Consider the following 15720-nt stretch of genomic DNA (forward strand, 5'->3'; position numbering starts at 1 on the left):
ATTACTCTACTATTGTTCTGAAATTTGGAAGGGTTTGAAGACTCCTGTAATTTTTCTCAGGGGTCTGGTTATTCTACAGCTAATCATTTTAGAATATGAATAATTAACATAATTTGGTCTCTGTATCAGTATTCCAAAAAAACTATTCAGGGAAGTATCAATGATTTCTTGGTCACATCAGTCATTTGCTCATGGGTCTGAGGGTCCCAAAGAGGGTGTTGGTCAAATAAGTTTGTAAATATGATATATAGGTTTGCTCACTTATAGTTTGCATTGGGTGTGGGGGACAGGCTGTAAGCAGGCAGGGTTGTTATACCCTAACAAGCCTTTCCCACCCTAAGTGACTTTGTATCAGAGTCTTCCTTGTTTGTATATTGGATTAAAGATTTTGATTTCTACACTATAAAATGGGGCAGACCGGGAGCTAGCTCTCTCTCGGTTCCTGAGATTAGCATTAGAAAGGAGAGCAGAGAAAGACCATGTGGAGGAGAGGAGAGGCAGCCAAGATGGTGGAGTGCTGAAGGAGAAGCCAGTTAGTGTAGAGTTTGTGTAGAGAGAAGGAGATGGGGAACAGAGGTGAATAAGGCTGGTGAGGTAGACACTTTTGATTTTAGGAAACTCGGATAAGTCGGTAGCTTGTGAGTGCTGAATAAGTGGGTTTTGGAGCCCAGTGTGTGTTTTTACTTGCCCGCCAGGTGCAAGCTAGGATTAAAGATAATGGCCCACCAGTTCTTGGCTTCGTTGTTTCATTACTGTCTGTCCGAATCAAATGCGAACCTGCATGGGCCAGGCGGCTGTGATGGTGGCCGTGGCTACTGGCTTTACAGAGGGGATCCTCAACTCACCTGGTACATAAGAAGTGAAGTAACTGAGGAAATTTAAAATTAAGAAAAAGGTTTGGGAGAAGGCGACTTTACAGTCAGATTGCAAGACAGATTTGTAGAGTGGTGAAGTCAGGGAAAATCTAAATATTTCAGTATCTCTTATAATAGATCTATCTTTCTGACCCCTACTTCTAGAGTTTCTTGAGGACAGGGATTGAGTCTTGACCACTGTCCCTGTCCCCAACTGCTGGGTTAACAGATGCTCAATATATTTTGCTGAATTTGTTGAATGAAAGAATAAACCATGATTAGGCTGTAGATTAAAAACATACATGAGGATAATGTATTCAATATTATTTATATAGTTAAACATTAACTACAAACATATAAAACCAAAATACCTTGTGGCAGGAATAGCAGTCTCCCATAGAGGACCATACTAATGAAGGATCCCTAATCTTGTACCTTGATTCATAAGGGACATTTTCTCTTCATAGAAGAATAGGGAAGAGGAAATGATAAGAGAAGAAAGGACATCTCTTGTAGGGCCTCTTTTACAACTGATAGGACTCTTCCTCATATCCTCCCCTCAGCAACAGGGTACTGGGTAAGTGTGGAGGTACTAGGGCAAATTTCAGGATGGAGTGTGTACATATGGAATATGTCCCTCTTGATTTGGGTGTATTTTTTTTTACACATGTGAGTGACCATGCTTAGGTCTGACCTAGTGGGAATTTCTCCTTTGAGTCAGGTATCAGCTCCAGTTCGGAGCAGGAGTTTCTTACCCCCTGAATGGGAAAATGGGTGTGGGGAGGGAGGGCTCATGTGAAAATCTAACTCTCCAGCCTTTAGAATTGGGAGGATCATATTAATGAGAGGTTGGTGGTGGTGGGGGGAATAAGCAAGGAGCCAAAGGTTGAGGGGTGTGTGTGGTGATACCAACATCTCATAATCTTCAAGTACTTTTGGTAGTAATTTAAAATTACTCCAAGACTTTTTCTTGCAACATAAAATCATAGGTTAAGATCTTCTGGGCAGATAAAGTTAAGGCCCCTTAACTGTTCTTCCAGAGGTAACTCCAGGTACCTGTTTGATGTGAATCTTGCCCACCTTTTATATCTGTATCTGCATCCCCAGTATGTGTTAGGCGCTTTAATAAAGAAGTCTTTTGGGGAGACTGTAGGGGTGGAGTGGGGAGGAGTGCTCAGGTTTGCTCTACTCTAGCAGAATTCGTTCTGGTGGGGAAGGTGGGCAAGTGCTAGGATGAGAGGATTTCAAAACAGTTCATTCCTGACCGGGCAGTGACGCAGAGCATCGGACTGGGTTGCTGGGCATCCAGATTTGAAACCGAAGTTCGAGGGCTTGAGCGTGGGATCACAGACCCCATGACCCCATGGGTACTGGTTTGAGCCCAAAGGTCACTGGCTTGAGTCCAAGATCGCTGGCTTGAGCAAGGGGGTCACTCTCTCTACAGGAGCCCCCTAGTCAAGGCACACATGATAAAGCGATCAATGAACTAAGATGCTGCAATGAAGACTTGATACTTCTCTCTCTCCCTTCCAGCCTGTCCATCCCTCCCTCTCTCACTAAAACAAAACAAAACAAAACAAAAAAACAAACAAACTAGAAACGGTTAAGTTGTGGGGACAGAGGTTGGTGGTCACTCCCCTTTTCCTTCCATTAGTTTAGTTTTTTACAGTGTGAAGAAATTGTCAAGGTGTCAGGATTCCAGGACACACTTCAGGTGTGGGCCGGATATGTGGATATCCAGTCCCTCTCATTTCTATTATTTTTTCTTTTCACTAGACAGTGTGGGGGAAAAGAATGAAGAGCGCGCGAGCGCTCGCGGGCACCCCAGGTGTTTGATTGGATGCCTGTTGACCCCTACTGACGGCCCTCCAGGGTCAGGTGCTTTCCGGGGCGGGTTGGGAGGGTGCACGTTTAGGGTTGGTGGCAAAGTCCCCTCTCCCATGAGGCCCCGCGGCGAGCCCGAGACCTTAGCGCGGTTTGCTGCGAGTGGAGGTGAGCCCCGGCGCGGGAGGGCGGTCCGCTCACCACGCCCATCAAGCCACGCCCCTCTCAGCAGAGCACGCCCCTCTCCCTAGCTGGGCGGGCGCCGACACCGCCTCTCCTTCCCAGCATGCCGTGCGGCGGCGGCGGCGCGGCGGGCGGAGTCGGGAGGCGGGGAAGCTGTGGCTGTGTGAGCGTGAGGAGCTGCCGCCACCGCCTCCTCCTCGCTGTCCTCCTACTCTTGGGCCCGGGCGTCGCGGGCAGCGCACGGGCTGGGAAGAGACGTCGCCTCCCCTTCCTCCGCCTCCCCCTCGCCGCGCCACTCCCGCCTCCTCGCCCTGCGCTGTGGGCTCAGGCGGAACCCGGAACGGCCGTCTGCCTCCCCCGCCCTCCACCGCCTCCTCCTTCTCCTCGGCTTCCTCCTCATCCCTCGGCCGGAGTGGAGTGTCGGCGACGGTCGGTTCGGGCGGCGACTCGCGCTTCTTCGGGCGGCGGCGCTTGGCCATGTCGTGTCGGGGAAGGTAATGAGCCGCAGAGCCCCGGGGTCTCGGCTGAGCAGCGGCGGCGGCGGCACCAAGTACCCGCGGAGCTGGAATGACTGGCAACCCAGGTGGGTGAGCCCGAGCCCAGCCCGCCGCCCCGACCCCTGGGCCCCGCCTCGGGCGGGCCGAGGCCTAAGGCCGCTGGGCTGGGAGGAGCGGCCTAGGTCCTCCACCCCCTGGGAACCGGGCGCGGCTTCCTGGGTCTCCTCCCGCCCCGGCTCGGGGAGGAAGGCCGCTGGGAGGCGAGGCCTAAATGCCTCTCCTCTACCCCCAGGGCTGGAGCCGGGACCCAGAGCGCCCGGCGGAGGCACTGGTCTAGGGGTTGGGTGAAGAGTGGTGAAGAAAGGGGCCCGGTGGCGGGGACACCTTTTAGTTACCATCTTCCCCCCAAGTTGGGATTCGAGTTCGGGGTTCCTGAGAGTCCAGGAGCTTTTCTGCTACCGTTTCACTTCCTTGGTCCCTTGCCTTCTCAGCTCTAAGGTGAAAGGCCTCCTTAACTGTGATCTCTTCTGTGACCCCCCCCCCCCCACGTGTTAATACTTAAAAAGAAAAACACCCAACTCTAAGGTTTTTCTCTGACTTTAGGCAGGATGGTCGTGAGGCATGAGATGAGATTGGGTGTGTATTGATGGGGCCGACCAGCTGTGGTCCTGGGAAATGAAGTTTTCCCCAAGTGCAGGGGGAGTTACCCGGTGGAGAGCAGTAAGTACCTGGCCACTCAGAGGAGTAGAGAATTGACTCTTAGTATGGAGAATTGACCCTCAGACGCTCTGGGGCCTAGTTGGTAGTGAATATAATACATAGGAGTATCAACTTAAAAAAACGTGGTTTTCTTTCCGATCAGTCATGGGTCAGTTGAGCTTAATTTAGGACTGGTTTACTCTTATTGACTAAGTGCTATAGTATTCAAAGACTATTTAGAATTTAGCCCAATGCCTAGAACTCCTGAAATGTATATAATATTTTTTTTGTATATAATATTTTAAAATTAGTTTATTCGTGGAGCGTTCATACTTTGAAGCACATTTGCATTATGATTGTCCAGGAGCTGGATGAATACATGTAAGATACATAGATTTTTGTGGTAACTCTTGCTTCCTGATGTTAATTTCAGCAGAGTTTGGAAAGAAATAATTTTTAAGACATTATTAAAAAGTTCAAAATAATCTTTTGGCTAATGGGTATGAATCCTGTTCAGTTTAATATGCCTTGCCAATCTGGTAGTGTCTGTTGAGAATTAGATGACTTTAAAAGTTAAGTCATCTGTGTATGACTTAACTATATGTAACTAAAGTAATCTATAATATAACTAGATGGCTTTAACAGTTAATGTCTTTTTAATGGAATTGAGATGTTATGTAGTTTTTAAAAAAAATTGTTTGGAAAAGTATAGACAGGGTTTGTGAGTGCTTTAAGATCAATTGACTAGCTTAAGTATTTTTTATCTGTAATTGACATTCTCAGTTTTGTACTTTTCTTGAAATGTGTGATTTATTGCATCTGAGGAATTAGATGATAAATGGACTTGAATTTGAGAGCTCTTTGACAATGGATTTTTCTTTATTTTTCAATATCATGGTCAACATATATAAAATGACTTAATATCCCTTCAGAGGACTGTATCAAGTGCTCTTCTCAGAGTCCTAGAGCTTTTGGAAAAGAATAAATCGTATCTTGTACTTCTAAATAAATGGAGTGGCAGAGTTCATCTGCTGGGGTTACCTGGCTTTTATTTGACAGATGTGAAGCAGAATGGCTTATAATAGTTGTGGAATATGTACATGGATTGTTAATATTACTCGTGTTTCTTTAAAGTGCTTTATTTCTTGGCTGTGTGTGGGGTGGGAGGGGGTGGGCATAGGCGGGAAGGGGGTAAGCTTTTTTGAAGCTATGCTCTATGGATTAGGATGTTGGAAATACTTGAGTATTTTTGAGAAGAGGGAACAGAGAAGTATGGACAATACTCCATAGCTTTATTTGCATGGTCACCTCAGTTGTTTTGTTAAATAGCCAATAAAAAATCTCAAATATTTGCCAGGTCATAAATTTTCATAAGTTCAATTTGAGGTTGCTCTGTCCCCACTTCACTACAGGAAAGGTGACAGTCTCCTGTTATTTGACAGATGGAGCTTTATCTTCCCCTTCTATAAATGGGGTTTTATTTTTCTAAACATCTTTGAATGCAGGCAAAGTAATACATTTGTTTGTTTCTTTAGTTAGTCTGGAAACCGACTGTTGAGTCAGTCTTGGCCACACACAAGGTACTTCACACACACTGACAGGAAGTGTTCCAGGTGGCTAAAGACACACTAGTGTTGTATGGCAACAGAGCAACCCACCTTTGCTAAAAGCATACCTTCAGCAGAAAGCATGTATATTCATCAATGTAACCCCATTAATTTAAATTTTCTAAATAAAAAAAAAAAAAAAACAACCATTTATGTAGCACTAGATTATAGTCTTCCTTTCCATTCATTGTACTCTCAAAATCTAAGAATGATTAGGCAAAAAAAAGTTTTTTTAAGTCATTGCCACTAACCAAAGTCTTTCCTTTTTTTCATTTATTTTAGGAAGTAATCTAGTTGTACCAATAAAGATAGAGATCAGAATGATTTGTTTTAAAATTATATGTGTAATTATAGCAGTTATTGTATATTTTTAAAAATTTTATTTTTATTTTATTTATTCATTTTAGAAAGGAGAGAGGGAGAGAGAGAGAGAGAAACAAAGAGAAACAAAGAGAGAGAAGGGGGAGGAGCAGAAAGCATCAACTCCCATATGTGCCTTGACCAGGCAAGCCCAGGGTTTCGAACAGGCGACCTCAGCATTTTCAGGTCAACGCTTTATCCACTGCGCCACCACAGGTCAGGCAGTTATTGTACATTTTAATATTCCAAACGACATGATTAATTTGACATTGAAGTCAAATATAGATTAGTTCAACAAGTGGAAGCATTCAGGTCAACATAAAATAGATTTTACTTCTACACTTGGGAGTCTTAGGATTTTATTTAACAGGTAAATGCTGGGTATTGTACCGTGCCCAAATTTATGATCTTTCTGCAATTCTAAAAAGATGAAACTGTATTTTAAAAATAGGTTCAGTTTTTGGTAAAATCTGGACAGAGTTAAGTTTTCAAAAGTACAAATACCTTTATTCTTTATTGTCATAGACCAAAAGACAAGGAAGGGTGCTGTGAAGATATAAAAGCCAGAAAGTATTATGTCTGACGTGAGAAGCTGAATATTTGAAGTCAGAGTTGTCTGTTCAGCTTTTATGAGTCTGTACTGTCTAATGTCCATAAGATACATAATGTAGTAAACTATATAAGGGAAAAAATTAAGTGAAGCTTTAAAATAGAATTTAATGATTGCCATTTCTGTACCACAGATGTCCAAGACACTTAAAGGTTTTTCAGATAAGTGTTTATCGGTGTTTAATTTGGGGGGGAAATTTATTTTTTCCATTATAAAATAAAATTCCTTATGAAACAGTTGGCAATTGTATCTTTAGATTGAACTTTTTCCCCCTTCTGTTTTGGTTCCTTTTTAGATAGGGAATACTGTATAATGAAGGGTTTTATTTTATTTTACTTTATTGGTAACAGGAGATGATAAAATATTCTAATTCAATGAAAATACTCCAATTCAGGAAATATTTATGCTTTAGGGATTTTTATTTTTTAATTTTTATTTATCTATATATAGACTTCAGAGAAGGAAATAGAGGAGTCAATCTGTTTCTGTATGTGCCCTGTCTGGGGATCGAACTGGCAACTTTTGTGCATCTGAATGGGGCTCTAACCAACTGAGCTATCCAGCCAGTGCACTTTAGGGATTTTTATAAGTAATAGAGGAGGTTATAGGTTAGTGTGGCAGATAAGAAAAGACTTTGTAAAAGATAAAGCATTATATGGATATTAATTGTGATATAAGTCTTGGTGTAATCATTTTTGTATGTGAGTAACAGAGTTTACAATCTTGAGAGTCAGGAGGGAAAGCTATGGTGAGGGGGGGCATTGGGGCTCTGGGGCCCTGAAATTGATGTCTACTATTTTGACAGTAAATGGTGTTTGTGTGGGGAGAGCTTAAAAAACAGAACAAAGTAGGGAGGTGGCAAAATGTAAGTTGTCCTTGGTAAAATATTTCTAGTTTATTTAGAAAGTATGAAGTACTTATGAGGAGTGTTACAAATAAGAGGTAAAGCTCAAGAGTTGGGTTGGAACTAGATTGTAGGCCTTGAATCATAGTTTAAGTATATTTGGAATGATGCTAGGGAACCATTGACGTTGTACCAGCAGGAAAGTGGCATATTTAGGAGGATTAAAATTAGTGTGTGCGGGTGACATCAAAGTAGGAAGCAACTTTAATGGTCTAGACAAGAGACTGCTAAGGACCTGAATATTCTGTTCATAATTCATAATTTTAATTCAGACAAAATTATTCATCCCAATATATGGGAATTTCCATAAGCAAAAGCCAGTCATTTGTTACTTGGTTTTGATTTTTGAGGATGATCACTAAAGTGGTACTTTTTCTGCTCACATTTCAGTTCGAGTTAGGATACTTAACATATGAAATTGTCATACACATAAAATAGAGGGTGGGCTATGGTGTCTTTGGGGAACGTTGAATTCTCACAACTTTTTAAATTTATTTATTGATTGAGAGAGAGGGAAACATTGATTTGTTGTTCCGCTTATTTATGCATTCACTGGTTGTTGTTTTTTTACAGAGACAGAGAGAGAGTCAAAGAGAGGGAGAGATAAGGTCAGACAGACAGGAACAGAGAGAGATGAGAAGCATCAATCATCAGTTTTTCGTTGCGACACCTTAGTTGTTCATTGATTGCTTTTATGTGCCTTGACCGTGGGCCTTCAGCAGACCGAGTAACTCCTTGCTCGAGCCAGCGACCTTGGGTCCAAGCTGGTGAGCTTTGCTCAAACCAGATGAACCCGGGCTCAAGCTGGCAACCTAAGGGTCTCAAACCTGGGTCCTCTGCATCCCAGTTTGATGCTCTATCCACTGCACCACTGCCTGGTCAGGCCATTGGTTGATTTTTGTATGTGCGCCCTGACGGGATCGAACCTGCAACCTTGGTGTATTAGAAAGACACTCGAATCAACTGATCTACTAGCCAGGGTGAGAACTTTTTAATTTAAGATTTCCTGCCCTTCACTGCCTGGCTGTAACATAGGCTTACTTGCTTTTCTTTCCCTATTCTAACTACCTAAAATAAATCCCTGAGGCTCCTTTTAGTGGACTTCCCTTTATGAATTCACACAAGCTGTTATTTGTTTGGTTTCTCCTCATATTGTTGTTATTTTGGTTACTTGTGTTTCGCTATCTTAAAGTTTTCTCAAAACCCATTTTATTTTGGGGACTACAAAATAAAACACACCCCCTCTTGTATAGAGGCCTAACAGTAAAGATTGCAGTTATTTGGTGGTTTAATTCCTATATGAAATACTTCTACTTGCTATATTTTAATCTTTTTAAATGTAGAGCAGTGTTTTTCAACTTCCAGTTTGCAGTCTGGTTGCCAGAAATATCATGTTGGTCCGTGAAAGAATTAACCACCATGATGTTGCATTAACTTAGTTGAATTCGCTTATGCTCAGGTTGGTTGATTTCTGCCTCAGTGGTCCCTGAAATAATTCAGTTTTCACTGGTCCCCAAGTATTAAAAGGTTGAATACCACTGACATAGAGTGTTACTTATTAAATGCCTATAGTTTTTTGACGTGGGGACGGTTATATTTTTAAAATAGATATCCCATCTTAGTTGAGTGTACTTTTCTTCTTAGTTGAGTTCTTTTTTGAACTTCACTGTGTTACTTTTTTTAGATAAAATCTACATGTTCAGTTCTTAAAATTGGTGTATTTTAGTAAATGTGTACACTTCTGTAACTATAACCCTAATTAAACTGCAGATACACAATTACTGTACTTTTCAGTTAGATTAGATTTCCACTCCCACCACACACATGCAAAAAACCACGGGTGGAGTGTACAGGTGGATTTTGACTTAAATATTTTTGTAGAAAGGAAATCTTTGGATATTTTATAATTATTACCAACTTAATGGTTTCTGAGGATTGATAACCTCATTATCGTTAACATATTTTTTTGATATCTCTTTTCTATAGACATTTATTTGGGATATTTGAAGATCCCTGTGAAATCAGTTTCAGATGATGGATCTGCGGTAACTTTTGCAGGCATTTATGTACAGGAATACAGAGGCGCTCCTCTGCTTGGCTAAGTTTATTCCTGTGAGCTCCAGGTTCATGTACCTTTCTCCACCTACTCTTACCTAGCTCTTGTTTTTCATATTCAGCAATACTGTATAACCCTTACCCTTTCCTAAGACTCCTACACTGCTACCTCTGCCTTCAGTGAACCCTTTCCTTTCTGAATCTTGCAACAGTCTACAATGAAAGCTAACTGTGCTTATCACTTCAGTGATCTTTTTTTTTATTTTTATTCTTTTTTTGACAGAGTCAGAGAGAGGGACAGATAGGGGGACAGATGGGGCAGACAGGAAGGGAGAGGCATGAGAAGCATCAGTTCTTTGTTGTCGCACCTTAGTTGTTCACTGATTGCTTTATCATAAATACCTTGGGGGGGGGACTACAGCAGAGCTCGTGACCCCTTGCCCAAGCCAGTGACCTTGGGCTTCACTAGCCAGCAACCAAGCCAGCGACCCCGCGCTCAATTTGGTGAGCCCGCGGTCAGGCCAGCGACCTCAGGGTTTCAAACCTGGTTCCTCCGTGTCCCAGTCCAACACTATCCACTGCACCATCGCCTGGTCAGGCTTCAGTGATCTCTTGTTCCCCAATTAGTTTAAGTCCCTCAGGGCTGAGCCAGAGCCAAATTCTCCCTCACTTCTATGTCTTCTAAAGCATCCCTCAAGCTTATTTCTGTCTAGGGCCTTTGTATGTGTTGTTGTTGATACTGTGCAGCAAGAGTACTTGACCTGGGGTACTCATGCTCTCTCAGCCTAAATGTCACCCCTCAGTTGAGGAGAAGCAGCGTTCCCTAACTGTGGGTGTTCTTCATAGCACTTAACACTGAAAATTTTCAAGTGTCTTCTCCAGTAATACATAACCTTCATATGTCCATGTATCTTGTATAATCATTTTACTCCTGTGTTGTTTCTTCCCAACTATAGTGCATCAAATAGTATATACTCTGTTTTGCACGTATTTCTATTTTCTTCCTTATGTAGATACATGAAAATGGAGTTCTGCAGCTTTGTTTCTGTATTTAGAGTTAACTCCAGAGTTTACAACACTTTTACTATAGTGGCATTTTGAGAGGAACTGTTCTTTGTACAGCAGCGTGCTTATCCTGAGACAGCAACTGTATAGTAAGCTGATTGAACAGGTTCAAAGGGACTGTTTTAGTGGACTATGGTGGCCAGATCTTTTACAGAAAAAAATATGGTCATTTAAGATTCATAAATTTTATCCATCTTGAAAAAATACCTTGCTTTCATATGTAAAGTCTTTTACACATTATCTTATCCTGTATCTATTACATCCACTTGTACATTCTAAATAATCTAATCACTTAAAGTTAAGCACTAGGTTGAGCTCTCTGGCATTCCATCAGAATGACCTGAGGAAACAAACTTCTTGCCAGTTGTATGCCTGCTGACTGGGAATGACTGAGGCCCAAAAATTTCAGATTCAACACATTTCTAAACAGTGAATTACTTTTTTATTAACCTTTATATCCTTTAAAAAAATTAATATTCCTGTTAGAAATTATTGCTTTGGAGGGTAATGTTGTTTTTCATATTATTATTCATAGTATGTCTAGCACCTTGTATGTATTATTTAAAAACCTTTCACAGGCTTTTCCAATTATTTAAAGACCTTTTATCAGAGGGGTTTCTGGTATCAGAATTGTGGATTGTTTTTTGGTTGGAACTTAAGTTATGCTATTTTTTTGTTTGTAATTAAGAAAGGCACTACTTTTTTCCTTTATATTACCCTTTTTATCATAATGAACCTCAACAGTACTCTTATAGATCCACAAGAAAACCATTAATGGCTTTGCAGTGGCCTGAGGTAATTGTATGCTCACATATATGTCTACAGATAAAAAAAACCTGTTAAACTAAATATTTATTAGATCTTTATTTTTGGGTGACATCTGGTATATTAATATCTTTTCTGTTGCTTAGGGAAAAGGTCCACTAATAAATACTCCTTGGACTTTATAATGACATTAATTAGCTTTTTTTCTCCATATTTAACAGCATTGGCAGTATGAATTTTATTTTATTTTATTTTTTTTTCCTGAAGCTGGAAACGGAGAGACAGACTCCCGCATGCGCCCGACCGGGATCCACCTGGCACGCCCACCAGGGGGTGATGCTCTGCCCCTCCGAGGCATCGCTCTGCTGCGACCAGAGCCACTCTAGAGCCTGGGGCAGAGGCCAAGGAGCCATCCCCAGCGCCTGGGCCATCTTTGCTCCAATGGAGCCTTGGCTGCGGGAGGGGAAGAGAGAGACAGAGAGGAAGGAGAGGGGGAGGGGTGGAGAAGCAGATGGGTGCTTCTCCTGTGTGCCCTGGCCTGGAATCGAACCCGGGACCTCTGCACGCCAGGCCGACGCTCTACCACTGAGCAAAACCGGCCAGGGCCTGAAGTTTTTTGGGTTTTTTTTGTATTTTTCTGAAGCTGGAAACGGGGAGAGACAGTCAGACAGACTCCCGCATGCGCCCGACCCGGATCCACCCGGCACGCCCACCAGGGGCGACTCTCTGCCCACCAGGGGGCGATGCTCTGCCCCTCCGGGGCGTCGCTCTGCTGTGACCAGAGCCACTCTAGCGCCTGGGGCAGAGGCCAAGGAGCCATCCCCAGCGCCCGGGCCATCTTTGCTCCAATGGAGCCTTGGCTGCGGGAGGGGAAGAGAGAGACAGAGAGGAAGGAGGTGGGGGGTGGAGAAGCAAATGGGCGCTTCTCCTATGTGCCCTGGCCGGGAATTGAACCCCGGTCCCCCGCACGCCAGGCCAACGCTCTACCGCTGAGCCAACCTGCCAGGGCCGGCCTGAAATTTTTTTAATTTAAAATTTTCCCTCATTTAAATTTGTTAATTGATAACTTGTCTTTACTCTTTCTTCTTTAGCATTTTAATCTGATTTTAAAAGGGGTGTGTTATGTGTATTTGAAATTTTAACTTATTTCTTGAAATATTTAGTTTGAAGCAGTCTATGCCTTCTGCTATTCAGCCACTTGGATCTCCTTGGTTTCTGTTTCTGCTCATATGAACCCTGGAATTTCTTGTCTGAAATGTAATACTTACTTATTAGAGTCTTCATTTTGATTCTAACCCTGGAAATTCAGATTCATTGCCCTATGACAGATTCTGTGTTGGTTGGGAAGACTTAAAAAATAATACTTTTTCTCCCACCTTGTAAATTCTTCTAGCTGGGCCAATAATCAGATTAACAGATTAACAGAAAATAAAATTTTAATATGAGTACTTGGAGAATTCACATAAGCATGAAAATTCCAAAGACAGGCAAAATTGGGTATATATGTCTTTTTGGACAAAGGAGAAAGGGGGGTGGGGGTAGTGATGGGATTTTAAAGGAAGTAAGCAATTTATAGGTAGTTGAATAAGATGATCACATTGCAGGTAAATTCTTGCTTCAGTGGGATATGGGGTGAACCTAACCAGATCCCTCCTTGGAGCCTTCCTATCTACCATACTTGATTCAAATGAAGCTAAGGTGAATAAGCTAAGATTTCTTTCCTAGAGCAGGTCTTTCCATCTGAATCTTTTGGGCAGGAAAGTGGGAGGATCTTTTGTTTAATAACCAATTTAAAATCAATATCCCAAAAGGTAGGATTTTGGTCCTCTTCATTCTGAGATTTACCTGAATTTAGACAAAATCTTTATTATTTTGAGAAAGATGTCAAACATTTTGTTTTCTTTATAGAATGGGTGTGCTTTCTGATTATATGATTAAAAAGATACAAAGATGATCAGTATCACACAGGAAGCACAGTTAAATTAATATATATTTCATTGGAAAAAAACATGTCCCGGGTTTCTGGTTGTTTTTCTTGGGCGAGTTTTTTTTTATTTTTTTAATTCATTTTAGAGAGGAGAGAGAGACAGAGAGGAGAGAGAGACGGGGGGAGGAGCTGGAAGCATCAACTCCCATATGTGCCTTGACCTGGCAAGCCCAGGGTTTCGAACCGGCGACCTCAGCATTTCCAGGTCGACGCTTTATCCACTGCGCCACTGCAGGTCTCTGGTTGTTTTTCTTGCATGTCTTTATATTCTTTGAGTAAATGTGAGAACAGTGAAAATGTAGCAGGTGTTCCAGCAGCAGGACTATAAAATTTGAGATTGTGTTTATTCATTGAGTCAGATTTTTTTTTTTAATTTTTTTTTATTTTTATTTTATTTATTCATTTTTAGAGAGGAGAGAGAGAGAGAGAGAGAGAGAGAGAGAGAGAGGAGAGAGAGAAGGGGGGAGGAGCTGGAAGCATCAACTCCCATATGTGCCTTGACCAGGCAAGCCCAGGGTTTCGAACCGGCGACCTCAGCATTTCTAGGTCAACGCTTTATCCACTGCGCCACCACAGGTCAGGCCATTGAGTCAGATTTAAAGAAATACGTATAAAGACACAGTTTGTATTATTTTTGAAGGACTTGAGTTAGAATTCTGTTACAAGTGATTAATTCTGTCATTATTTGAAATCGATAGCATTTTAGTATGTGGTATCTTATTCCTTTTTGGAAAATATTGAAATTAAAAATTAACTTGAGTTTAATAAAGTTTTTGTGTGAGGTTTTGACTGTAGAATAAAGTTTTGTAAAAGAAGCCTTCTATTTAAATTGGCTTATTTTGTATAGTTACTATAATGCTAATATTCTGTGTTTTTATTGTAATCTTATTGAAGATATAAAAATTATACCAATAGTACTGTTCTCCCCACTCTTTTAGTCCATTTAAAAATTCGCTTGATGTCTTAATAGATCTGCATTGGAAAGGACAGACCTAGAACTAGAGTGTTTTAGATACCCTCTAAGGTGTATTTATTAAGAATGTGTTTATTTTTAGTATTGATCTTTCACAATATTTATCTTAGGAGAGGTTAGTGTCATGAAAATTACAGTGGACTAAGAGTGGGAAGACAAAGGTCTTTTGTATTGGCATTACCAGCTGTCCCTCTGAGGAGGTCATTCTTGCCTTCCTAAAATGTAGGGTTAGAGCTGATTAAAGATAAAGTTGAGGAAATTACTTTCAAAACTGTTAAAGTGCTACTCAGATGCTATTTATGTTGCTATCTCTGAGTCAAATGTGGAATTTTATTCATCTCTTTCTTCCTCAGAAAGTTTTAGAATTTACACATATACACACTCACGCTCTAGTTCAAATTTTTCTTTGAGAGATAGAGTTTAGAGCAGAGGTCGGGAACCTTTTTGGCTGAGAGAGCCATGAACACCACATATTTTAAAATGTAATTTCGTGAGAGCCGTACAACGACCCGTGTACATTACGCATTATCCAATAAAAATTTGGTGTTGTCCCGGAGGACAGCTGTGATTGGCTCCAGCCACCCGCAACCATGAACATGAGTGGTAGGAAATGAATGGATTGTAATACATGAGAATGTTTTATATTTTTAATGTTAGTATTTTTTTTATTAAAGATTTGTCTGCAAGCCAGATGCAGCCATCAAAAGATCCACATCCGGCTCATGAGCCATAGGTTCCCGACCCCTGGTTTAGAGTTTGTGTGTGTGTGTGTGTGTGTGTGTGTGTGTGTAGTAACTTAAAAATTTTATAAAGTGTATTTATGTTGAATCTTTTATTAGAGTATATGTAATGGAATCTTTTAATTGTTAAATTCCTGTTAAGTATGGCATATGACATTTGTAATATCGTTGGTATGCAAACTTAGCCTGACCTGTGGTGGCACAGTGGATAAAGCGTCGACCTGGAAAGCTAAGGTTGCTGGTTTGAAACCCTGGGCTTGCCTGGTCAGGTCACCTATGGGAGTTGATGCTTCCTGCTCTTCCCCTTCTCCTTCGCCCCCCCCCCCCAGCCTCCTCTCTCCCTTTCTATTATTATTATTATTATTTTTTGTATTTTTCTGAAGCTGGAAACGGGGAGAGACAGTCAGACAGACTCCCGCATGCGCCCGACCGGGATCCACTAGGCTCGCCCACCAGGGGCGACCCTCCGGGGCGTCGCTCTGCAGGGACCAGAGCCACTCTAGCTCCTGGGGCAGAGGCCAAGGAGCCATCCCCAGCGCCCGGGCCATCTTTGCTCCAATGGAGCCTTGGCTGCGGGAGGGGAAGAGAGAGACAGAG

General features: G+C 41.9%; 1 protein-coding gene across 6 annotated transcripts in view; it reads left to right on the forward strand.

Moving 5' to 3' along the window:
* Positions 1-3000: 3000 nt before the first annotated feature.
* The window catches only part of SMG1 (SMG1 nonsense mediated mRNA decay associated PI3K related kinase), a 121754-nt gene continuing 109034 nt past the window's right edge, over positions 3001-15720 (forward strand). For 4 of the 6 annotated variants that reach the window (XR_010751158.1, XM_066382537.1, XM_066382535.1 and 1 more), the window contains exon 1: positions 3001-3444. Coding sequence is in view for 2 of the 6 variants with exons in the window: in XM_066382535.1 (XP_066238632.1) it covers positions 3359-3444 (86 nt within the window). In the remaining 4 variants the exon portion in view is untranslated. Of the gene's footprint in view, positions 3445-4059; positions 4079-9524; positions 9651-15720 lie in introns of those variants that run through there. The other 2 variants (XM_066382538.1, XM_066382539.1) reach the window with 2 other exon arrangements.

The sequence above is a fragment of the Saccopteryx leptura genome, chromosome 4 (genome assembly GCF_036850995.1).
Source record: "Saccopteryx leptura isolate mSacLep1 chromosome 4, mSacLep1_pri_phased_curated, whole genome shotgun sequence".
NCBI classification, from domain to species: domain Eukaryota; kingdom Metazoa; phylum Chordata; class Mammalia; order Chiroptera; family Emballonuridae; genus Saccopteryx; species Saccopteryx leptura.